The following is a 26,595-nucleotide window of genomic DNA, read 5'->3' on the forward strand; positions in this document are numbered from 1 at the left end:
GCAACTCACAAACCTCTTTTAGAATAGTATTGGCAGAGAAATTCCTAACCCAATGTAGTCCCTTCCTCTTAAAGGAAATGAGAGCAGCAAAGAGCAAACGATAGAAGAATTAAAGTCATGGAGATCATCTAAGGAGTATGCAAATAAAAGCACAGACTGGGAGGTGTTTCGTCTTACGAGGCTTGTGGGTAGAGGAAATAAGCCACACTGCTAGGATGTTTTGTCTATTGGTGTTGCTGTTTTTGCAAGTGCCTGGAGTGTGCAATGCAGATATGACCAGGTGTCCCACCAGTGACCCCTTTCCTGTTCCTCATGAGTGGTACCAGCCAGGTGGCCTCATCATCGGTGGGATTTCTTCTCAGATCTTTTACGCATTCTATGAAGTTTTCTTCAGAGAACAGCCTTCACAGAATATGTTCACAATTCCATAGTAAGGGTCTCCCCACTTATCTCTTCAAATCCCCATTCCTTTTGTCTTATGTCTTCCAGATTTTATGCCTAAAAGAAGTAAGTTTCTTCTCACTGTTGTATGTAAGCTGTTTTGTTGGCCTTTAGTGGATGAATAAGGGGAGTAAAAAAAACACCCACCCACAAAACACTTTTGGGGAGTGCAAAGTGTTCTCACAATTTTCGATCTCACATTCCAAGCTTCTCAAAGTCATGGAAACTATTTATTATTTCATTATTCATTTTTTACTTCATTTTTGAAGTGTACTTCATGAGACTAGGAATTAAGAAGGCTTTGGTTTCCATTCCTACATGTAATTGTCACCTGAGGTGCTGATTCTGTTTTGGTAAACTTTGTCATCCATCAAAAACTAAATTATTCATCTGGCTATCCAATGGAGTAAGATTATGTTACATTTGAAAATTAATTATGAAAAGGTAAGATACAATGCCATTTCATTTCTATGTACAGGAAAATACAATAGAAATGTGTGGGCAGGGGATCGAATCAATTGTGTACCATTTGCAGTTTGCAAGCAACTGGAGCAGCACATGCAGATTGTATTCCCTGGACTGACTTCCTTTCTGGACATGAAAGGAATGAGTAAACATTGGTAATTTCTGCTCCCAGTTCTGTTTTCAGCACAATTGCCATTTGAAGTATCATCCTGAGACGTGAAAAGGGCTAAGACATCTACACATAAAAGAACAATTTAAAAAACCATTTATTACATATTTAGAATCAAATCAGATCCAATAAATACTAACAGTGACAAAAGTAAATATATTTTGCTGACTGTGGCACAGTGAATTCTCATCTCCCCACAGTTGTTGTGGTCTTCCCAATTATGAAAAGTGACACAGATTCTTCTGGTATATTTAAACTGATAAAAACTGGGTATAGGCAGACACCGTCTATTTCAATCTTTAAACACCTGATGAAAATGTTTCTATCACATCAAAGTTTTGCAGGCGTTTTAGAATACATATTTTCACCATATTTATCTGATTTCTGATTTTAATTTTTATATGATTTTATTGTATAATTTATGGTTCTGATAATTAACTCTTAAGGCTGCAATCCTCTAAGAGTAAGACCCACTGAACAAAGTTGGGTGTCAATCTGAATAGAAATGCCCAGGTTTGAATTGGATGTTGTCAGGATTGTTACCTTTAGGATCAATGGTACCTTGAAAGTCATGACTAACTTACTTCATTGGTTTAAATGAGAACTAACTTTAAGGAACTTACAGTGTATTCTTACAAATAAACACCAGAAGCTGCCTTATACTGAATCAGACCATTGATTGATCTTGCTCAGTATTAGAAACAGAAATAGGTAGCAGATTTCCAGAGTTTCAAGCAGGGAGACTTTCCCAGATCTATTGGAGTTGTCACCTGGGACCTTCTAGATGAAAAACTGATGGTCCACCAAACTGCCAAAGAGCAACAATCCATCCAGGACTGTCTACCAAGAAGTAAATGGGATTTATTTCCTGATAGGTTTAGGACTGTGGCTTTCATGGTCCAGAGCACACTTAATCATGAATATGAAGTGGTTGAACATGGAAAAAGAGCTGAGAGTTTTTTAAAATCTAGTCAACTGAAAAGGAAAAGCAAGAGATTAACAATAGGAGTTGTCAAATTAATATGCAGAATGCAAATGACCTGATGAAAAATAAATGCCATTGGGGCTATATGGTGTTTCTTACCTTAGACATATGAGGTACAGAAATGATCAATTTTGTGATATGTTGATTCAGCACATTGCAGATTTTACACTAGGAATTCTGAATATCTAACTTCGTTTGTAGTGTGGTGACAAAATTCTACCAGCACACCCTTGCTTTGGCATTTGCTATAAAAGAGATAAATGAAAGCCCCAAGATCTTGCCCAATCTCACCCTTGGATTCCACATCTATGACAGTTATTATGATGCAAGGATGACCTATCGGACAACTCTGGACCTACTTTTCAAATCACATAGATTTGTCCCCAACTACAAATGTGACATTCAAAAAAACCTTATAGCCATCATTGGGGGACTTAGCTTTGATACCTCCCTCTCTATGGCTGACACCATAGGCCTCTACAAGATACCACAGGTAGGACCGATGAATAGGCTTTTCACAATTTATATTCTACGGTTACTAATAATCCAGATTGCTCTTTTGACTCTCCTGGACAACATATTTGAAATGTCAATTCATGCACAATGAAGCAGCCATGTTACTAACTGAGATTCCATTTAAAAGGATGTTGATTATGAAGATGATGACAATACTAATAATGCTTCAGAAATAGGCTGTTTACTGAGGTGCTAGCCTTGCAAGCCAGTGCTAAATTCCATATATATATATGGTGAAGGAAAATATTCAGATTTTTAAATATCAACATAACAATAGAAAAAAATTATCTAGGAGAGTCCTTGGGTTGAACTGTCCTTGAACCTATAAGTTAACTTAAACTTTGTGGAATGAACAGGCACATGATCAAAATGAAGGTTCATCCATATGTAACTCTATAATGTTTGTACACTTCCTTTTAGCTCACATATGGGTCATTTCCTCCAGGGGAGAGTGATGCAGACCAGTTCCTTTCCTTTTACCAATTGGTTCCCAATAACAGCCATCAGTCTATTGGGATCATCAGCTTACTAAAGCATTTTGGATGGAAATGGATTGGACTTTTTGTTTTGGAAGGTGACGGTGGAGAAAATTTCTTGCAGACTCTGGAACCATTGCTTTCTAGGCACGGAATCTGTTCATCCTTCATACATAAAATACCACATGTAGCCAATGTAGATAAGCTGAGTGAAACACTTGATGTGCTCTTGGATATTTATCTCTCTTTAACAGATGATAAAGTCAGTGCATGTATAATCTTTGGAGAATCTTTAACCCTTATATGGATGGGAGGTGTACTAGTTCTAGGAGATTCTGAAAAGAAGGGAAGCTCATCATTTAGAAAGGTGTGGATCATAACAACCCAGATTGATTTCATATTAGTGGCTTTCCAAAAGCTTTTAGATCTTCAGACCTTTCAAGGTTCCATTTCCTTCACAATTCATTCAAAAGAGCCTCCGGGGTTCAATGAATTTCTTCAGAGCATTAAGCCTGATAAAATAGAAGGAGATGGTTTTCTTAGGGACTTCTGGGAGCAAGCATTTGACTGTACATTCCCAAACCCCAGTTGGACAACGGAAGCCAATGAATCATGTACTGGGGATGAGGGGCTAATGAGCCTTCCTGGACCTCAGTTTGAAATGGGCATGACTGGCCACAGCTACAGTATCTACAATGCTGTCTACGTTGTGGCTCATGCTTTGCATGTCATTTACTCAACGAGAGCAAATCAGAGAGCAATGGCCCGAGATAAAAACTATGAATATCAGAATCTGCAACCTTTCAAGGTAAAGTGTAGAAATCAAATTCTTCTTAATTCAATGGCTTTAGTAGTCCAAAATGAGACTTCACCCAAATTATCATCCACAAGTACAATTCCCTGAGCAACGTAGAATCATGGAACCATAGAATTGCATAGTGGGAAGGGATTCTAAGGGTTATGTAGTCCAATCCTCTGCAGTGCAGGAATTTATGTTGATATAATTTGGTTTATAAAGGGACGCGAGTGGCGCTGTGGGTAAAACCTCAGTGCCTAGGACTTGCCGATCGTATGGTCGGCGGTTCGAATCCCTGCAGCGGGGTGAGCTCCCGTCGTTCGGTCCCAGTTCCTGCCCACCTAGCCGTTTGAAAGCACACTTAAGTGCAAGTAGATAAATAGGTACCGCTTTATAGCGGGAAGGTAAAAGGTGTTTCTGTGTGCTGCGCTAGTGCAGGCTCACCAGAGCAGCTTTGTCATGCTGGCCACGTGACCTGGAAGTGTTTTCGGACAGCGCTGGCTACCGGCCTCTTAAGCGAGATGAGCACGCAACACCAGAGTCGGTCACGACTGGCCCGTACGGGCAGGGGTACCTTTTACCTTTAATCTGGTTTACTTTTCCCCTCAGAATAAATTTAATCTACATTGCATTATTAATGGCCCATCTGTGGGGACAAAAAAGAAGATTTTTCACAAATATGGAACAATGCAAACCCAATATCTTCTGGGAGGAGGGTAGATTGTAATGGGTGAAAAGTGGGATGAGACAACCTTAAGTTTCTCATGCCCAGCAAAACTGAAGATACTCCTCTATATGCCATCCATCCTAGGTTAATTGTGGCTCAGCAGACTCAGTCCAGGATGTGATATCTTTTTAAAAATGGTGTTGTGGGCTTGGGTCATGGCCTGGTAAGAATTCTGTTCTAAAACCCTTTCAGAGAATTCACCTGAGCCAGAAACCCAGCAGAACATAGCCTGGGGGAAAGGATGGTATCAGTCAAACTCTGTATTAGAGACCTTTTGACCTCCCTCAGACTTGGGCCAATCAGAAATGCTCAATTTCTGAAAGGCATTCCAGGTAATCTTAAATGGCTTCCTATAGTTTAAATTATTGAACCATACTTGCGAATTTTATGTTTTTAACCCCTTTATGTCTTGTTATGCTGCAATTAGCTCCACCCTTTTCTTCTTGACATTTCATTTAACAACTCTGCTGGAGAAACAGTGAGTTTCAATGGTAAAAAGCAAACCGGAGGTGCACTTGACATCATGAACATAGTCACATTCCCAAACAAGTCCTTCCTTCGAGTGAAAGTTGGTCAAGTAGACAATGATGCTCTTGAAGCAAGAAGAATCATCATTCATGAGGACAAGATTACGTGGCACAAAGGTTTTAACCAGGTATGGGTCCTGGATTGTGGGCCCTGCAGGCTCTGTCCCACTGGAAAAACTCCAAAGCTCATCTGAATAACAAAATGGTTGAAATGCAATGGTGCCATGTTCAATCCTCGGCATCTCCAAGTAGGCTTTGAAAAGAACACTGGTCTGTAATAAAAAAACAGCCAGATGGACCAATGATCAGTTGTCCTATTCACCTTTTTAGGGATTCATGCTCTACTTTTATAGCACAAGTTTATACCATCAGCTGTGGTGAGGACTGCAGTGCCTGCTCCTTTCCAAGGCCTTTTCCAGCTGGCCCATGGGGTGTGGCCCAGGCCCTCATTTTCCCAGCTACAAAAGGACTCCTGTGGCAGTGCCTAGAGAGTGGGGCTGGACTCATTTGGAACAAACTCTTGGGGAAGTGCGGGGTTGTTCTGCTGTTGCTTCCCTGTTCCAAGTGGCTAATGTGTTTTAAAATGTCCTTAAGCAGTCAGTGTCATTTTAAGTTTTATTCTTTCTCCTTTTTGCTTTGTTGGGGGGTGGGGTAGGTGGGTGGGATGGATGGATATCTGGTTGGGGATTAATTTTAGTATAACTGCTCTGTTTTTTTGCTGTTTTATTGGTTGTTGTATAGTTTGTGTTTTGTTTTTAAGGGGCAGGATAAGGGCTGCCTGGGAGTGGGCCCCAGCCAACACAATGGCTGGGGCAAGTTCTACGCAGGGGAAGCACTGAGACATCCGATCTTGGTGATCATGGGCAGGAGGTGGAGTTACACTGAGACCACACCATGCAGAGGAGGCATGCTTAGTCATTGTTTGAAGACTATCCCTACCTCTGGGTCTGGCCTTGACCTAGTTGGGTTGATCACCTAGTTTGGTTGTCCTAGGGGATTTTAACATCCATGCCGACACGACCTTACAAGGGGCTGCTCAGGACTTTGTGGAAAGCATGGCCTCCATAGGGCTGTCCCTGAATAGGTTTGGCCAAACTCATAGTCACAGACATGCCTTAGACCTGGTGTTTACCTCTAGTGACACGGGTGATCTGACACTAAGTAAAAGTGAAACAAAAGAAGTGCCATGGTCAGATCACCTCCTGGTGCAACTGGACTTCTCCGCAACCCTTCCCCTCTGCAGGGAGGTGGGACCAATTCGGATGGTCCACTCCCACCACTTAATGGATCCAAATGGTTTCCAAAGAATGGTAGGGGATGCTTTATCCCATGTTGATGGCCTTTCACCTGATTCCCTGGTGGCCCGTTGGAATGCGGAGTTAACCAGGGCTATCGACTGCCTGGCTCCGAAGCGCCCTCTCCGATTGCATGGAGCCCAGACAGCCCCGTGGTTTTCTTCGGAGCTGAGGGCGAGGAAACAATCGCTGAGACGGCTAGAGCGTTGGTGGCAGAAAACATTCTGAATCGGACCGGACACGGTTTAGAGCTCAACATCGAGCCTACCAAGTGGCCATAGTGACAGTGAAGAAGACTTTCTTCACCACCTCTATTGCATCTGCAGAAAATAGTAGCAGGAGACTCTTTCAGGTGGTCCGCAATTTAACAGAACCACCTGTACCACCAGGGCCTTGTAAAGACCCCAAGATCTCCTGCAATGATTTTGCAGTTTTTTGCAGATAATGTCACTCGTGTTAGGAAGGAGGTAGACAGCACCGTGGAAGCAGGGCCAGGGCGGGAGAGTGCTAGAGCCCTGTCTGGTCAAGTTGCATGGAATCAATTTCGATCCGTTACCCCCGAGGATGTGGACAGGCTGCTTGGACGTGTGAAATCAGCCACCTGTCTCCTTGAACCTTGCCCTTCCTGGCTAATAAAAACAAGCCAGGAAGGGCTGGGTGATGGGCTCTGCGGGGTGGTGAATGCTTTCCTCTGTGAGGCAGCATTCGCAGATCCGCTGAAAGAGGCAGTCAGTAAACCGCTTCTTTAAAAAAACATCTTTAGACCCAGCCAGTATGGCCAACTATCGCCCAGTCTCAAATCTTCCATTCTTGGGCAAGGTGATTGAGCGAATGGTTGCTGAACAACTCCAGGCACTCCTGGAGGATTTGGACCATTTGGATCCCTTCCAATTCAGGCCTCATCATGGGACTGAAACTGCCTTGGTCGCGCTGGTTGATGATCTCCGGAGGGCTAGGGACAAAGGTGAGAGCTGTTTCCTAGTTCTGCTGGATCTCTCAGCGGCCTTTGATACAATCAACCATAACATCCTTCTGGACCGTCTAGAGGGGCTGGGAGCTGGGGGCACTGTTATACAGTGGTTCAGCTCCTTCCTCTGGGCCGTGTTCAGAAAGTGGTGTTGGGGGATGAGTGTTCAGACCCCTGGGCCCTCACTTGTGGGGTGCCTCAAGGTTCAGTCGTCTCCCCCATGCTTTTTAACATCTACCTGAAGCCACTGGGAGAGATCATTAGGGGGGTTGGGCTGGGTGTCCATCAATATGCAGATGATACCCAGCTCTACCTCTCTTTCAAATCAGAACCAGTGAAGTCGGTTTATATTCCTCTGTGAGTGCCTGGAGGCGGTTGGAGGATGGATGGCTAATGGATTGAGGTTGAATCCTGACAAGACAGAAGTACTGTTCTTGGGGGACAGGGGGCAGGCTGGTGTGAATGACTCCCTGATCCTGAATGGGGTAACTGTGCCCCTGAAGGACCAGGTGCACAGCCTGGGAGTCATTTTGGACTCACAGCTGTCCATGGAGGCGCAGGTCAATTCTGTATCCAGGGCAGCTGTCTACCAGCTCCACCTGGTAGGCAGGCTGAGACCCTACCTGCCTGTAGACTGTCTCGCCAGAGTGGTGCATGCTCTAGTTATCTCCTGCTTGGACTACTGCAATGGGGCTACCTTTGAAGGTGACCCAGAAACTACAACTAATCTAGAATGCGGCAGCTAGACTGGTGACTGGGGGCGGCTGCCTAGACCACATAACACCGGTCTTGAAAGACCTACATTGGCTCCCAGTACGTTTCCGAGCACAATTCAAAGTGTTGGTGTTGACCTTTAAAGCCGTAAACAGCCTCGGCTCAGTATACCTGAAGGAGCGTCTCCACCCCAATCGTTCTGCTCAGATTCTGAGGTCCATTGCTGAGGGCCTTCTGGCGGTTCCCTCATTGCGAGAAGCAAAGCTACAAGGAACCAGGCAGATGGCCTTCTCAGTAGTGGCGACCTCCCATCAGATGTCAAAGTGATAAACAACTACTTGACATTCAGGTTGTTCAGGGAAGTTTTTAATGTGTGACATTTTAGTGTATTTTTTGTCTTGTTGGAAGCCGCCCAGAGTGGCTGGGGAAACCCACCCAGCCAGGTGGAAGGGGTGCAAATAAATAAATTATTATTATTATTATTATTATTATTATTATTATTATTATTATTATTTCTGAGATGAGTCTTTCATCTCAGAAATAAATTAAATATTGTATATTTTTTTATGGGGAGGAATGGAGACTTTCTCCCACCTGAATTTTCTTTCCTCCTGATGGATAGGTGGTGCCTATTTCTGTGTGTAATGACTGCTGCTCCCCTGGTCATCAGAAGAAAAGGAAGGAAGGGGAGAAATTTTGCTGCTATGATTGTGCTCCATGTCCAGAAGGGAAGATTTCAGACCAGAATGGTTTGTGACTTAGAATTCATGTGTTATTTTCATTGGCTAGGATTGGGATGGTTTGCTACTTTAGATTTAATTGCTATCTTTAACTACCATGCTGCCTGGAATGTTTCTCTGTTGACTTTGAATATCTTCCCGGGAACATTTTGAAAAATGAGGAAGCCTCATGCAATACATTTTATGTGGATTTGAGTCTGAGCGCTAAAATAGACAATATGGTAGTTGCACACCTACTTTATGATATCCTAAACAGAAAAAAATATAAAAATGGCCAAAACAAATGGTCAAAAAGTCCATAGAGAAATGTTAACACTCCTGATGATGGTCATGGAGGGTTTGACAAATTTCTGGTTTTAAGAGGTGAAATCAAACTGTGATTATTAGTGGTAGATACTGGATCAGTCATTTAAGTTTCTCCTTAGTGGCCTCTGCAACACATGTCAGGTGCAAAAATCCATGGGGCACCCCTCAAATAGACAACCAGATACACAGTTCTAGATAGGAAACAGTGAAGTGAAGATGTGCCAGGAATAGATGTCTGGCCAATCGGCACAGGACATCACAAATTCAAAATTATACCTTTTATTCCCAGGAAAATGAATTTCACTGTCCTGCATTGGGATTGTTTTATTAATTATTACAATTCCCCTTTCTTCCTGATGCCATTTGGGATCTGCTTCAGGTGCCTAAATATCTTGGGCCAACCCTGAAATAAGCAATAAACCCCATTCACATATTAAAGCCAAGAGGAAAGAGAAATACATTGGAAATATTCCACCCACTTCTAAAAGGCCACATATGGTTAAAAGCCAAAAGGCTTGGATGTCAAAGTAAACATATGCCTTGTGCCTAAAGATATATAATGATATTCCGACAGGAGCCTCCCCAGGGAGAGCATTCCACAAATGGGCAGCCACCACACTAAAGGTCAATTTTTGGGATTGCCATTCTCCAGATCTCTTGTTGAGGAGATAAGAGAAGAGCCTCAGATGGCAATAGGAAATTCTGGTACAGTTCATATGGGGAGAGGCAGTCCTGGGATGATTTCATCCTGGGGCATTTTAAGGCCTTATATGTCAAAACCAGAACTTTGCCCAAAAACTAATGGGGACCTAGTGCGGTCAGGCCAGAGTGAGTTTTATGTTCACACTGTCTTGCCTAGAACAGCAACATGGCCACAGTATTATGCCCAAGCTGAAGTTTCTAAACCATCTTCAGAGGTGGCCCATCTATAACCTGCTGCAGTTCACTAACCTATATATAACCGAAGGAAAGATGACAGAAGTTATGCTATCCCTGTCCAGAAAGTGGCAGCTGTGCTGGCGGCCAAAACTGAGGATGCAACCACCAATTAATCTAGGAAACCTCATTCTTATCTTGATTGTGCTTCAGTTTATAAGTAAAATCATGAAAATAACTATCCACTGTCTCTGCATCCAGCCAAAATAGGTGCAGATGTTGTAATAGCTGCTACACAGTATCACATAACATGTGTTAGAATAATTGTTATACCGAAAGCCCACAACTTACCCAGGAGTTGCAACTCCGGGATCACACCTAAAGCCCAAATTGTGTATAGTAAAAAATACTGGATTCAGTGGCAGGTGGGATTGGCCAAGTCCTTTTTCCCAGGCACAAGCTCCCTTTCCTCTATTATTTTTCATTTGCTTTCCAATTGTGTAAAGTGCACAAAGGTCAAATGTCCGTAAGTTGTGAGCTAATTAAAGGGCACTTTCATTTTACCACAGTGCATTAAGAATGTCCAGGTTGAAATCCCAAAATGGTCATATGGGAGGCAAAAGAAGCAAATGAATTTTGTTTAGTATTTGACCTGTTTCTGTTTTTCAGATATGGATGACTGTTTCAGATGCCCAGAAGACCAATATGCAAACAGGAACAAAGATGGATGCATCTCCAAAACAATGAGCTTTCTTTCTTATGAAGAACCCTTAGGGATCATCTTAGCCTCAATTGCTATTTGTTTCTCCATTGTCACAACTTTAGTCTTTTTAGCTTTTGTGAAGCACAGAGATACACCCATTGTCAAAGCCAACAACCGAGATCTCACCTACACTCTCCTCATCTCTCTACTGCTCTGCTTTCTATCTTCTTTGCTATTCATTGGCAAACCAGGGGAAATGGCCTGCTTCCTCAGACAACCTACTTTTGGCATCATCTTCTCAATGGCTGTTTCTTGTGTGCTGGCCAAAACCATTACCGTAGTTGTAGCTTTCATGGCCACCAAGCCAGGCTCTTGCCTGAGGAAGTGGGTGGGGAAAAGACTGGCCAACTCCATTGTCCTTTCCTGCTCTTTGATTCAAGCAAGTCTGTGTACTCTCTGGTTGGCAACTTCTCCCCCATTCCCAGATTTAGACATGCACTCACTAATGGAAGAAATCACTGTGCAATGTAATGAAGGGTCTGTGACCTTGTTTTCCTGTGTCCTGGGCTACATGGGCCTCCTGGCTTTCTTCAGCTTCCTCTCAGCATTCCTGGCCCGCAAATTACCTGACACTTTCAATGAAGCCAAGTTCATTACTTTCAGCATGTTGCTCTTTTGCAGTGTTTGGTTGTGCTTTGTCCCAACCTACCTGAGCACCAAAGGGAAGTACATGGTGATGGTGGAGATCTTCTCCATCTTGGCCTCCAGTGCTGGCTTACTGGGCTGCATCTTTGCCCCAAAATGCTATATTATCATGCTGAGGCCAGAGCTGAACAACAGAGAGCAACTAATAAGGAGAAAGAATTAAGGCAGCTCTTTGATTTGCCATCTTTTTATTGTTAAAAAGGAAGGGTAAGGGTTATGCATATTTCATTTATACCATTTACAAAAGTTCATTCAAAGTTAATTACATGTTGACTTCTTGGAGGAAATTTTGCTGGTGAACACGCCCGTTGACAGCCAAGACTTAAATCTTTGTTAGTATAATAATAATAATAATAATAATAATAATAATAATAATAATAATAAATCTTTATTGTCATTGCCCCCTCTCGGGGACAACGAAATTACTTGGCTGCTCCATCCACCCAGGTAGGGCACTCCACACAAAATCAAAACAACTATAAAAACACTAATTAAAACAATACAGTATAATACAGCAAGGAAGATTAGATGACTTTCAAAGTCCAGGCTTCCCATTCAGGGCCGAGATCGCTCTGGAGAAGAAGCTGTTCTTAAGACGGCTCGTTCTTGTCTTCATCGTCCTGTATCTCCGTCCCGACGGCAGGAGCTCGAAGAGACAGTGACCAGGATGCGATGGATCTTTTACTATGTCCAGTGCCTTCCTATGGCACCCTCCCTTGTGTGATAGGGAGATTAACCTCACATGCTTTGAAGAAAGCTGATTATGAGAACTTTTTGGAGGCAGATAAAGTTTTGCAATGAGAATCCGCCATTATGCCCAGATACTGCATAATAGCATTGTAGGTTAGCTCTCAGAACCTCATGTCAGTTGAGCCTCCCTTCTTTCAACTATTTTTGAGACCCTGCCTGCCAATTAATTTTCATCAGGAATGTCAATTGAATGCTGGCCCAAGAAGAGACATTAGCTAACAATAAATAGCAGAGTGTAAGATAATACCAAAGACATTTTCTTTTCTTTTCTTTTCTTTTTTTTTTTTGAGATTAAGAAAGATTATAAATGGATAAATGGATAAGGATGCTCTGGTGATTAAGAATAAACATTTTATCTTACTTTTAACTCTCTGTCTTTTCTGTGAGTGCGGGCTGCAGAAGTGAAATTACATTCCTCTTAAAGAGAGAGACACAAGATTTCAAGGCAGACACTGTTATGGTGGAGAGAAATATTATACAATATGGCAACAATATTGTTGAATACCCCACTGATTGTTGGTATTGTGTGGCATTTATTGTGTGAGCAATTCAAAGAGTTTATAGAAAAACCAAGGTTCTACATGTGGCCTTTATTTTAGGATTTCCTGCTTTGCATCCACACACAAAATGTGATGGAGGCACAGCAAAACCATGAGAGATCGTAGCCATTAATATTCTACATGAGTTTGTCTAATCCTCCTTTGAAGGCTTCAAAATCTGTGCCCATCATTGCCTCTTGAGGGAATAAATTCCATAGCTTAATCATGTACTTCATGAAGATGTTAGTTTTCTTTTGCCTGTTCTGAATCATCCAACACTCAATTTCCTCTGGTGTCTCTGAGATCTAGTATTATGTCTACCCTATTTTCATATGCATTGAACAATTTTATCCATTTTTATCATGTTGCTCCTTATTCATTTTTGCACTAAAATAAGCCCCTCAAATGCTAGTCTAGCCTTGCCAGTTTCCTCACAGGATGACAAATATGAGTGCTATATAACTCACTATCTTTGTTTGAAATTTCACCTTCTGGACATGGAGCACAACCAGAGCAGCAAAACCTTTCACCTTCTTTCTTTTTCTTCTTTTTCTTTTTTTTAAAAAAATGATATTTATTACTTTTCCAACATTTTCAACACAACACTACAAACAAAAAACAAAAAAAGGAAAGGAAAAGAACAATACAAATACAATACAAAAACACTACCTAACACCAACACATTAAACTAACAAAACAAAGCAAAAACAAACAAAAACAGTTTAAATACACCTCAAACATTTTCAATATCTTATCTTTCATTCACTTATTTCCAGCGACCTCCTCACACCTCCCTTTTTGTATTACACTTCTATTAATTGTTTCAGCAATTCCTTTCCATCTTCCCCTGTTTTCTATCCTATAATTATCTTAACACATTCTTACCTTATTTTTCCCCTTTAAATTTCTATTAATCTATTTATACTTAATTCCTTATAACATTTCTACTAAAGCCATATAACTTCATTCTAACATTCCTTAATTTTACAATATTTCTATAAATAGTCTTTAAACTTTTCCCAGTCTTCTTCCACCGACTCTTCTCCCTGGTCTCGGATCTTGCCAGTCATTTCCGCCAATTCCATATAGTCCATCAACTTCGTCTGCCATTATCCAACACTTCAGTGCTTTCAAAAGCAGCCATTCTCTCAGCCAGCAAAAAGCAGATGGTTCACAACAAAGTTTAGGGGTCTGGCGGGGCAAGTCCACCTCCTTCTTTGGCATCCGTCAATATCTTGAATTTTACTCGAGGCTTCCTGCCCTGCCAGACAAATCTAGAAACATCCCTCTGCCAGCTCCTGAAACAATCTATCCCATCCAAAACTTGCAATGTTTGAAACAAAAGCAACATCCCCAGCAACCCAGCAGGCCTCATCCCCACCACAGCAACTCGGCCCAACAATAACAACTTCAGATTTGTCCATATTTCCAAATCCCCCTTCTCTTCGATCCAACACCCTTCACAGTTATCCTTGAATAGATTCACATTTTTGGCAGTCACACTAGCCCCCAAATACCTCTCTTTCTCAACCGATGTTAGTCCTGTCTCCTCCTGAAACTCCATCAAACTTTCCTTTTCCGATTCAAGTAGGGCTCTGGTCCTCAAATTCGTCTGTTTTTCTTTAAGTTCAATCATAACAAATGTCAGCTTATGTTCATCAAGTTGTCTTTGTATGAATGGGACTCTCTCTCTCTCCAGTTGCATTGCTTTACATTCAGCAGCAAGGGTTTTCTCCCTGACTTCATCTGCAGTTTGCCGTATCAGAGTAGATTCCTGTATCAATTTCTGGGTGGTTTCTGCAATAGTATTCACCTTTTGTCCCAGATTGTTTAAACTTTCTACAATTAAGTCAATTTTAATATTTGCAACATCCACTTTCACATTCATCACGTCCGTTTTCTTGTGAAGTTGTTCCAGCGAATCGTTTACTTTCACTAATGCGGCCACTAAGGCCTCTTCTGTCAACATTCCGTCTGTTTTTTCCTTTCCATTTGCCATAACACTTAAGAGATTCAAGGTCAATCCCAGAGTCTCACAATTTTTTATCTTGCAGCTGGAAATTCCCCTAGCCTAGCTCCTGTAAAGCAACCAATTTCAAAAGCTTCCACTAGGGGAAAGCCGTTTCTATTTGTATTAGTCAGTATGTCCTCTTTTAAATACAGTTCCAATAATCCAAAGTTAGTTTCAATTTTCAGTTACTCTTACTCCTTTTTTTTTTTTGAAAACAACCAGAGACAGTAGAAACAATGTATTCTCTTGTTTAGCTACCTGTCAATGAACGTTCTAAATGCTGTCAATGAACATTCCAAAAGACATCAATCCTGCTAGCAGCCCGTTTCCAGGGTCAGAGCGGCGGTATTTTAACTCTCTTAACTCTCTCCTGCAGGCATATTCAGTCCACCACTTCCCCCCCTCTTCTCCTGTCTCCAAAGGGGGGGGGGTTAGTTCTTTACTGATGGAAATTTAGTCTTTTACAAAAGGCTTTCCAAGACTTCAGCTTGCATCCTTATTGCTTCAGTTTATTTACAAAAGGGGGAGGCGGACTTCCTGTATTGAACCTCCCCGTTTTGATGCCAAATTAAACGTTTAAAAATCCAATTCTCCCACTTAGCTCTACTCACGGGTAGTTACTTTAGAGTCAAATTGTCCACAAGAAAAAGTCAGTGCTCTCCGGCAACAGCTATGCGGCTTCGCTCCGTGGAAGTAGCAGACGATTCGAAGCACTGCGCCGCTCACCCCACGTCGCTCCGGATCCCCGAAACCAGGTTTCCCCGTGAGTAGGGGAGGCGCAAAAGGTGCCTGCCGAATCCCACGTTCACAGGCTTCTCTCGCCTGTGATTTTTATGGGTCTCCGCCTTCGCCGTGGCGGTACAGACCCAAATTCCCATGGGGCAAGTTCCTCCCAATCAGAGGAACTCCGCCATTGCCGGAGGCACCAACCCAGAGCAATCTCTACTGGTAAGGAGTAGTCTACATTTCTGATAGACACTCTTGCTTGTAATGCTTCAGCATCAGTCATATTCACATTCTGAATCTTAAAATCATTTTCAGAATGGTTAGAGAAGAGTATGATTTGTGGCACCAAAAATTCCTGCCCCTACTCATAAAACCTTCCTGTGGAATCTTGTAGAGGCTTAAGGTATCAGTCAAATGGAAGGAGGTATCAGAGCTAAGTCTAAGGTTAGCTCCAAAGTTTATCTGCATTCAGTCAATAGGCCGCAGAACCCAGAAGAAAAGAATTGGGTCTCACCCAGAAGAAAAGAATTGGGCCTCAGACAAGGTCCCAACCAACTCTACCTGGGGATGCCCAGGATTGAACCTGGGGCTTCTGCATGGAGAGCAGATGTTCTACCATGGTATGCAGTGGTGGTTGGTGTAGCATACCAAAGAATGAGGAAGAGTCCGTCTGGAGCTCTCAAGGCAAAAATGGCCCTGAACTCCAGGGAAAGCAGCCATATACAGGCTTTGTCCTCCCCTTTCCATTTGACTGTATATCCAAATCTTCATGTGCCAATGGAAGATAATAAAGTGTGTTCTGGAGAGAAGAGTCTGGAAAGCCTTACTGGACCTCAGTTTGAACTGCTCATGACTGGCCACAGATAGAATATCTACAAGGCTGTCTATTTTGCGGCATATGCTTTGCATCCCATTTACTAGTCCAGATAAAGGTACTGGGCAACTGAGGGGGAAGAAAGTTTTGGATTTCAGGATCTGCAAGCTTGACGGTGATCTTATGGGGTGCTGCACTGCTATTAGAAACTCAGCTCTATGTTTCTCCATAAAATCTGGATTTTTCCACTTTACATCTCATGAAATGCCACAATTTCCCCCAATAGTCTTTTGAGAGGGATTCACAGATATTTTTGCACGTCAGTCATGAAAATCATTGCACTCTTCTGTTATTGCATTATAAAGGTTAAAGTCTCCTTTCTAAGAGCTGAATAAAAATGATGGAGGGAATTGTTTAAACTATGGTTGTACATTATATTGAAAATGAGAGATGGTTGCAGAAGAGACATGAAGGCTGTTTCTTTTGGTCTCTGTGTTAATTTTTGAGAGTATATTGGTGGAAACCATTTGACAGATCTCTCTAATCTAAAGATTTCTGTCATGGAAACATTGAACCATCATTCCTCAAAACATTGCATCAGAATCAAGAGACCATTCCCACCTTCCCACAGACATTCACATCCTTCTGCTCAATACACTTTCAAGATTAGTCCCTTCTTCCCATTAAGCTTCTAGAGGGAAACTTGGACAGTGAATATGAGAAAAATTGAATCCTTAAGTTCACTTATTCACTTTGGGAAGAGCATCATTCATCAACAGTGGCATAACATGATGGTGAAATTCTGCCCCAGTCAGCAACTGAGCCACTGCATTTTGCACTAGCTGCAAAAGCCAGCCTCAGGGGCAGCCCCACAAAATGTGCGTTGCAGGAGCAATTCATTCTGAAGGCTACCAGTGCAAATGAAACACTATCTGAAGGGCTTGAAGGCCTGGGAAAGCATGTGGAAGGAAGAGAAGGTCCCAACAAAATAAGAGTGGATTACCAAAATGATGGATTATGCTGAATGGGCAAAGATGACCGTGAAGATCAGACATCAAGATGATAAAGTTATTAAACAAGATTGGGACAATTTGGTTGACAATTTTTATTTATACCCTGCCCCTCCCCAGTCAAGGCCGGGCTCAGGACGGCTTACAAGCAATAATAAAAACAAGTTGAATGATTACAACTTAAAAACAAAATTAAAATACAACATTAAAATAATGAAACATTAAAATATTAAAATGTAGCCTCATTGCAGGAGGAGAAGGAAAAGAAAAAAGAAAGAGAGGGAGGGAATCACATTGGCTCCAAGCCAAAGGCCAGGTGGAACAACTCTGTCTTACAGGCCCTGCAGAAAGAAATCAGATCCTGCAGGGCCCTGATCTCATGAGGCAGAGTGTTCCACCAGGCTGGAGCCAGAGTTGAAAAGGCCCTGGCTCTGGTTGACGCTAATCTAACTTCCTTAGGGCCCGGGACCACTAGGGTGTTGCTATTTATGGACCTTGAGGCTCTCCGTGGGGCATACCGGGAGAGGTGGTCCCGTAGGTACGAGGGTCCTAGGCTGTGAAGGGCTTTAAAGGTCAAAAGCAGCACCTTAAATCTGACCCTGTACTCCACTGGGAGCCAGTGCAGCTTGAAAAGCACTGGGTGAATATGCTCCCATGGCAGAGACCCTGTGAGGAGCCTCGCTGCAGCATTCTGCACCCGCTGGAGTTTCTGGGACAGCTTCAAGGGCAGCCCCGCATAGAGCGAATTACAGTAGTCAAGCCTGGAGGTGACCGTCACATGGATCACTGTGGCCAGGTCGGGGCGGGAAAGGTAAGGGACCAACTGCTTGATGCGGCTAAAGTGAAAAAATCTCACTTTGGCTGTTGCTGTAACCTGCGCCTCCATGGAAAGGGAGGCATCAAGTATTACACCCAAACTCTTAACAGAAGGCAATGGCACTAATTGGGCCCCCACAAGAGAAGGGAGTTGGTCCCTCAACCCCATGCCATGACCCAGCCATAGGACCTCTGTCCTCGAAGGATTCAGTTTCAATCGGCTCCCACAAAACCATCCAGCCACAGCTTCCAAGCATCTGGTCAGTGTGTTACGGGGCTGAGTCGGTGTGACCATCCATCAGCAGATAGAGCTGAGTGTCATCAGCATATTGGTGACAGCCCAGCCCAAAGCTCCAGATAATCTGGGCAAGGGGGCACATAAAGTTGTTAAAAAGCATCGGGGAGAGGATTGCGCCCTGCGGCACTCCACACACCAAGGAGTGGCGCGACGACATTTCCCTGCCTAGTGCCACCCTCTGTCTCCGACCACAGATAAAAGAGCACAGCCAGTTATGGGCTATGCCCTGTATCCCCACATCTGCGACGCGGTGGTCCAGAAGATCATGATCAACCATGTCAAAGGCTGCTGACAAATCTAAAAGGATCACCAGTCTTGACCTGCCTCGATCCAGTTGTCTACACTCTACAGAGATCATCTGTTAGGGCAACCAGAGCCATCTCGGTCCCAAAACCAGGACGGAAACCGGACTGAAATGGATCTAAAGCCGATGTTTCCTCCAGAAACCTACCAAGCTGTTCAGCAACCACTCTCTCAATTACCTTACCCAGATATGGAAGATTTGAAACTGGGCGGTAATTGGATACGTCTAAGGGATCTAATGAAGTTTTCTTTAAGAGTGGACACACCACTGCTTCCTTCAATTCCCCTGGGAATGTCCCCGTGTCAAGGGACAAATTGATAATTTCAACCAGGGGGGTCTGCGCGACATCTGGACACTCCCTAATCAGCCAAGACGGGCACGGATCAAAGAGGCAGGTGGTGGGCCTACCAACTTGGAGGAATCTATCCACATCAGCAGGGAGTATCCGATCGAAATCATCCAACACTGGACCTGAAGTGTTATATATAACATTTATGAAGTAAAATGAATTAAAGTAGTAAATAAGGAGATGAAATAGAATGGATAATTATAATTATATGCAAGAAAATATGGGTAAAATATGGAAACCAGGGTGGAACAGGGGGAAGTCTGAGTGGTTTGTATAATCCCAGTTTTGTATATGTGGAAAATGTTTGGCATGTATGGAAATAATGTTAACACAAAAATCTTGGGGGGGGGGGATAAGAAAAAAGAAAGAAAGCCTGAGAAAGCAATTGATTAATTATTTTCTTGTTGATGAATCTGGGAGGGGAGGGGGGTGTTTGGGGAAGAGTGTTGCCACAGATTTGTTGTGTAGAGAAATGTTGGTTTCCCAGTCCTTTCATTACACTAAAGTTTCACAAGTGGTCTTTGTTGTAAGATTTGTTGCTTTGCATCCACAAATGACTTCCCTCTTATTTTTTTTGGCTGATTTTCACTTACCAAAGAAGATTTCATGCCAATTGCCACTTTGTGGGCCACTCAGGGGCAGAGGCAACATGGAGTCATTATGATGATGATGGTGATTTTTAAAAAGTGTCACTATGAGTTAAAACTCTGAAAAAGTTATTATCTCTCCATGCAATTTTCCAATTTACTATAATTGTTCAATTAATCATAACTCATGAGACTTTCCAGCAGCCACTTCTTAAGAGGCTTGTGGGAAGAGGAAATAAGCTGCACTGTAATGATGCTTGATCTATTTCTGTTGCTGCTTTTGCAAGTGGCTTTTGTCTACAAAGCAAATACTACCAGGTGTCCCACCAGTTATCCTGTTCCTGTTCCCCATGAGTGGTACCAGCCAGGTGACCTCATCATTGGTGGGATTTCTTCTCAAATCTTTTATGTGTTTGATGAAGTTTTCTTCAAAGAAGAGCCTTCACAGAATATGTTCAAAGCTCCATAGTAAGTGTCTCCCCACTTATCCCTTCAAATCCCCATTTCTTTCGTGTTATGTCTAACTGATTTCAAGTCTTTCTTAAAGTATTATGTATTGTACATAATTTAAGTGGAGACAGAAAGTTATTTTCAGCATTTAAATAAACACAAAAAGATTAACAGACCAATCCTTTATTTTTGAGAGTAGTTGCCGGACATATATAACTCTTTTTCTTTAAAATTATTCAAGGAGTTTCTTTCAGAATTGTAATTCTATGTCCTTCAATGTGTAGGTTGTTTTTGAAGAGTTTGTAAAATTCTATCCTTTATAGCCCTTGACGTAAATTGTACCAAACAATATCCTGACAGTTTTTTTGCTTTGGCATTTTCTGACTTAATATGCAAGACTGTCAATGAGGGTATCAAATTTCCTCCATCTCAAGAAATTTGAACTTCTTATGCTAATCTCAATTTAAGTTGTCTTCATCTTGTTCTTGGATTTCCGATATTTTTTTAGGAAGAATTCTTTTTGAGGCATTTCTAGAACCACTATTTGATATTTTGTTTTTTCTTTTTCACCTTTCAATGCTATAATATCCAGTTTTTTCTTAACTTGGTAATTCTTCTCACCCCATTTTTTGACTGTCTCCTCAACAGAGACTGGTCTTTTTCTTAACCCCTGTATATTTAAAGAAAGCTGAGGCAGTGCACTGGTGTTGGTCCCAGGATCATTTTCAATGCTGCCAGAGTCTCATTTAAATCAGACTTCTTTCAGCTGCCATTAAAGCTAAAACTCATCTTTCTATCTGGGCAGTTTGCAGTAAATACCTCACTTTTTTCTGTAACAGTGTACTTACTTTTTAAAAAGAATCTAATTTAACCAAGTTAGTGGAAGTCAGCCACTTACACTCTTGCATTCTGAGACTTACAATGGCAGAGTCAATGAAGATGTCTGGCTGCATCTCGCCACTCTACCTGCCCATAACTGAGTCCTCTGACTCTATCCAGGTCAAGGAAAGGTGATTGCAACATACTTGGGGGATCTCAAGCCTACTCCAAAAACCATCAGAGTGTTTAAAGGAGCATATTGGCCACCTGGGACAAAGCTGCAGGGTGCATTTCTGGCTAAGCCAGAAACCCACAATTTCCACTTGAAATTTTGAAAATATAACTTTATTTGCAGCATGGTGACAAAATTCTACCAGCATATCCTTGCCTTGGCATTTGCTGTAAAAGAAATCAACAAGAATCAAAAGATCTTGCCAAATCTCACCCTTGGATTCCACATCGATGATAGTTATTACAATGCAATGATGACCTATCGGACTACTCTGGACCTACTTTTCAAATCACGTAGATTTGTCCCCAACTATATATGTGACACTCAAAAAAACCTCGTAGCCATCATTGGAGGACTTAGCTCTGTTACCTCCTTTTTTATTTCCGACACCATAGGCCTCTACAAAATTCCACAGGTAGGAACTATGAATGGGGGGGAGATATATGGATTTTCATATTTTACATTCTTCCATTTCCAATAAGGCTGTCACTGAGGCTCCCTAGGAAGAAGACTTAAACATCAATATAGCAGCAAGATTACTGGCTGGGATTCCATTTGGAATATTAGTTTTAATCGTAGCAGCAGCAGTAGAAGTAATAGCAACAACAACAACAACAACAACAACAACAACAAAGCTTCACTGTAGTGTAAAGGTAAAGGTAAAGGGACCCGTGACCATTAGGTCCAGTCGTGATTGACTCTGGGGTTGCGGCGCTCATTTCGCATTATTGGCCGAGGGAGCCAGTGTACTGCTTCCGGGTCATGTGGCCAGCATGACTAAGCTGCTTCTGGCGAACCAGAGCAGCACACGGAAATGCCATCTACCTTCCCGCCGGAGCGGTACATATTTATCTGCTTGCACTTTGATGTGCTTTCAAACTGCTAGGTTGACAGGAGCAGGGACCGAGCAACGGGAGCTCACCCCGTCACGGGGATTCGAACCGCCGACCGTTTGATCGGCAAGTCCTAGGCTCTGTGGTTTAACCCACAGCGCCACCTGATATCTTTACAAATATTTGGATTGAACTGTCCTCAAACTCTACCTGTGATGAATGAACAGGTACGTGCTCAAAATGAAGGTTTATCCTGACATAAATCTATCATGTCTGTACACTTCTGTTTAGCTCACATATGGAACTTTCCCCCCTGCGGAGGGTGATGCAGATCAGTTCATCTCCTTTTACCACATGGTACCCAATGACAGCCATCAGTATATGGGGATAATCAACTTACTGAAGTTTTTTGGATGGACATGGGTCGGACTTCTTGTTGCAGAGGGTGACGGTGGAGAGAACTTTGTTCGGACCCTGGAATCACTGCTTTCTGAGCATGGAATTTGTTCAGCCTTCAACCAAAAAATACCACAAATAGGCCGGATAGATAAGCTGAGTGAAACAATTGGTATGCTTAGGCATATTTCTCTCTCTTTAGCCAATGATAAAATCAGTGCATTTATACTCTTTGGAGAATCTTTGACCATTTTATGGATGAGATCGATTATATTTCTACGTGAGTTTGAAAATAAGGAAAGCTCACCATTTAGGAAGGTATGGATCATAACAACCCAAATCGATTTCATAGTAAAGGATCTTGAACTCTTTCAAGGTGCAATTTCTTTCACAATTCACTCAAAAGAGGTTCTAAAATTCAATGAATATCTTCAGAACTTAAAACCTGATAAAACGGAAGGAGATGGTTTTCTGCAAGAGTTCTGGGAGGAAGCATTTGACTGTACATTCCCAAACTCCAGTGTGCTAATGGAAGGCAATGAACCATGTACTGGGGAAGAGAGGCTGGAGAGCCTTCCTACGCCTCAGTTTGAGATGGGCATGACTGGCCAAAGCTACAGTATCTACAATGCTGTCTATGTTGTGGCTCATGCTTTGCATGCCATGTACTCAAGCAGATCAAAGCAGAAAGCAATGGTCTGGGATAAGAAATTTGAACTTCAAGACCAGCAGTCCTTGGAGGTAATGTGTCGAAATCAAAATTTTCTTTATCCAATGGATTGAATAGTCCAAGGTGGGGCTGCATCCAGTTTATCCTCCACAAATAGCTGATAAAACGGGATTATTAATTTTACTCACTGACAAACTTAGAATCATAGAATAGTATAGTAGGAAGGGATCCCAAGGTTCATCTATAAACATTAAGGCCTCTTGTTTCTCATTTCTTACTTCCAGATATTCAATAATGTCTATTATATTCATTATATTATTCTTCATTTGGTGACCTAGTAGAAATCTGGCCTGGTCATGATGAATTATTTCTGCTAAGACACTTTTCAATCAATTGGCTAATATATTGGCAAATATCTCATAATCATTAATTAGTAAGGAAATTGGTGTATAATTTTTAACTGACAATAAATCTGTGTCTTGCTCTGGGATTAAGACAATGTAGGCATCCTTCCAAGTATCTGGTACTTTGCTTAACTTTAAGATTTCACTCAGTACTTCTGTTAATGGTTGTACCAGAAAGTCCTTTTTTTTTTTTTTTTTTGCAATATTTTTCTGAGAGCCCATCAGGCCCTGGCATTTTATTAGTCTTGGCTTGCACCTGAATTGCAATTATCAGCTCGTTTAATTGAATCATTTTCTCTTTAGATATTTGTGGAATTTTATTTTTTTCTAGATATTCTTGTATTTTCTCTTTATTTTCAGGGTCTGCTCAGTATAATTTTGCATGGTATTTTTAAAATTGTTTCCAGTGTGCCAGAGAGCCAGTGTGGTGTAGTGGTTAAGAGCGGTAGTCTCGTAATCTGGGAAACCGTGTTCGAGTCTCCACTCCTCCACATGCAGCTGCTGGGTGACCTTGGGCTAGTCACACTTCTTTGAAGTCTCTCAGCCCCACTCACCTCACAGAGTGTTTGTTGTGGGGGAGGAAGGGAAAGGAGAATGTTAGCCGCTTTGAGACTCCTTAAAGGGAGTGAAAGGCGGGATATCAAATCCAAACTCTTATGTCTTTTGGATTATCCACTATCTTACCCTCTATGCTCAGCTTGCTTATCACTTTCAAGCCCTCTCTTCCCCTCAGTTGCCAAGCCAGTAGTTTTCCTGGATTGTTTGCATATTAAAAATAAAAAAATTAAAAAAACTTCCATTCTATCTCTTGATTGACTTTCATTGAATACTGTGATTACTACATTTTTATTGCTTGCTTAATTGAACTTTTTCCAGGTTTTTAAACGAATTCTTTCTCATTTCTAATCAGTTCATCTAAAATCTCCTTCTCAATTAGCTCCACTCTTATCTTTCTGGCATTATATTCAACAACTCAGTTGGAGAAACTCTGAGCTTCAATGGTAAAAAGCAAATGGGAGGTTTATTTGACATCATGAACATAGTTACATTCCCCAACAAGTCCTTCCTTCGAGTGAAAGTTGGACAAGTGGGTGACGATGCTCTTGAATCAAGAAAAATCATCATTCATGAGGACATGATAACATGGCACAAGGGTTTTAACCAGGTATGGATCTTGAAAAGATCCAGTTGATTTCATGTTCACAAGCAAAATTAAACAAATAAATTAAATAATATGTAATTTAAAGAAAAATCTTTCTTGGTTATGGGTAGATGATGCCTATTTCTGTGTGTAACGACTGCTGCTCCCCTGGTCATCAGAAGAAAAGGAAGGAAGGAGAAAAATTTTGCTGCTATGATTGTGCTCCATGTCCAGAAGGGAAGATTTCAGACCGGAATGGTTTGTGACAAAGAATTCATTTTTATTTTCATAAGAGGCCTAAAATTTTGGGGCCTAAAATATACTTATTAATGTATGATTGCATGCTGTTTGTGTTGTTTCTTTGTTGACTAGCATTATATATCAAAGGGTATTCTGAAAAAAAATGAATGAGCTTCATCAATACATTCTACATTGATTTGAGTTTCAGCCCTAAAAGAGTCAAAAAAATCGTTCTCCCATTCAAGTCAGAGAGAACACACAAGGGGATTTGCAACCCCTTTAAACTGTTAAAATAGGGGTTTAAATCCCATAGACTTTCAAGGAATAACATTCAAAATACTGTTTCTGAACTGCTGAGTTTCTGGGAGGCAGAGGAACTATATGAATTACATTTGGAATTTGACTTGTTTCTGTTTTTCAGATATGGATGACTGTTTCAGATGCCCAGAAGACCAATATCCAAACATGGAAAAACATGGATGCATCTCCAAAACAATCACCTTTCTTTCTTATGGAGAACCATTGGGGATCAGCTTAGCCTCAATTGCTCTTTTTTTCTCCATTGTCACAACTTTTGTGCTTTTAGTTTTTGTGAAGCACAGAGATACACCTATTGTCAAAGCCAACAATCGAGACCTCACCTACATTCTCCTCATCTCTCTTCTGCTCTGCTTTCAATCTTCTTTGCTATTCCTTGGCAAACCAGGAGAAGTGGCCTGCCTTCTCAGACAACCTATTTTTGGCATTATCTTCTCCATGGCTGTTTCTTGTGTGTTGGCCAAAACTATTACTGTAGTTGTAGCTTTCATGGCCACCAAACCAGGGTCCAGCATGAGAAAGTGGGTAGGGAAAAGACTGGCCAACTCCATTGTCTTTTCCTGCTCTCTCATTCAAGCAAGTCTTTGCACTCTCTGGTTGGCCACTAGTCCTCCATTCCCAGATTTAGACATGCACTCACTAATGGAAGAAATCACTGTGCAATGCAATGAAGGGTCTGTGACTCTGTTTTCCTGTGTTTTGGGCTACTTGGGCCTCCTGGCTTTCTTCAGCTTCCTGTCAGCATTCCTCGCCCGCAAATTACCTGACAGTTTCAATGAAGCCAAGTTCATTACTTTCAGTATGTTGCTGTTTTGCAGTGTTTGGCTGTGCTTTGTCCCTACCTACCTGAGCACCAAAGGGAAATACATGGTGATGGTGGAGATCTTCTCCATCTTGGCCTCCAGTGCTGGCTTACTCGGCTGCATCTTTGCCCCTAAATGCTACATTATCATGCTGAGGCCTGAGCTCAACAACAAAGAACAACTAATAAGGAGAAAAAATTAATGTTTCACTTAGTTTTGCCACCATTATATTATAAATGAAGGGTATGAGTTGAATACAGTTCATTTATACTATTTACACGAGGTCATTTAAAATATTTTGCCTGTCTCCTCACAGTTTCTGTTGGTTCTTCAAATCCTATTTAGTCCCCTCACCTCATATATCTCTCAGTTAAGTGCCACCAGTCCCATGAAGGATTTGGGGTATTTAAATGAGCTAATCAGAGAAGAGCGGGTGTTTTCTATGAAATGAGAATCTGGTGTATTAGACTTCCGGTTTGGGTCGCGGACAGTGAGGAAGCGCAGAAAGCCTCGCTCCGGCTTTCGGAGCAACGCGGAGGCTTGGGGGTGACGCAAGGGCACAGCGCCCCCCAAAAAATCCCAAGGGGGAGACCCTTGGGGGACAGGCCACCCAGCAGCGTGGGAGCGGTTCCGCAGTGTTTTCGGGTTGTTTCTAAAGGAGAGGACACGAAGACGCC

General features: G+C 42.0%; 2 protein-coding genes across 2 annotated transcripts; both read left to right on the top strand.

Annotated features, from left to right (window-relative positions):
• Positions 1-272: 272 nt before the first annotated feature.
• On the top strand, positions 273-11,571 carry LOC114583588 (vomeronasal type-2 receptor 26-like). Its single transcript, XM_028704880.2, has 6 exons — positions 273-430; positions 2,262-2,553; positions 2,997-3,419; positions 5,003-5,230; positions 8,701-8,827; positions 10,670-11,571. Exons 1-6 carry the CDS (start codon positions 273-275, stop codon positions 11,569-11,571), a joined length of 2,130 nt encoding a protein of 709 aa, XP_028560713.2.
• A 13,135-nt stretch (positions 11,572-24,706) lies between these two features.
• LOC144325070 (vomeronasal type-2 receptor 26-like) lies at positions 24,707-26,120 on the top strand. Its single transcript, XM_077916978.1, has 2 exons — positions 24,707-24,815; positions 25,219-26,120. Exon 2 carries the CDS (start codon positions 25,221-25,223, stop codon positions 26,118-26,120), a length of 900 nt encoding a protein of 299 aa, XP_077773104.1. The 5' UTR covers positions 24,707-24,815; positions 25,219-25,220.
• Positions 26,121-26,595: the final 475 nt, after the last annotated feature.

The sequence above is a fragment of the Podarcis muralis genome, chromosome 13, assembly GCF_964188315.1.
Source record: "Podarcis muralis chromosome 13, rPodMur119.hap1.1, whole genome shotgun sequence".
Taxonomy (NCBI): domain Eukaryota; kingdom Metazoa; phylum Chordata; class Lepidosauria; order Squamata; family Lacertidae; genus Podarcis; species Podarcis muralis.

Excerpts from the sequence above, each read along its gene's own strand:
- LOC144325070 (XM_077916978.1), top strand. The coding sequence starts at position 25,221 with ATGGATGACTGTTTCAGATGCCCAGAAGACCAATATCCAAACATGGAA.
- LOC114583588 (XM_028704880.2), top strand. The coding sequence starts at position 273 with ATGACCAGGTGTCCCACCAGTGACCCCTTTCCTGTTCCTCATGAGTGG. Across the intron at positions 5,231-8,700 it reads GGCACAAAGGTTTTAACCAG|GTGGTGCCTATTTCTGTGTG; the intron begins GTATGGGTCCTG and ends CCTGATGGATAG. Across the intron at positions 8,828-10,669 it reads GAAGATTTCAGACCAGAATG|ATATGGATGACTGTTTCAGA; the intron begins GTTTGTGACTTA and ends TCTGTTTTTCAG.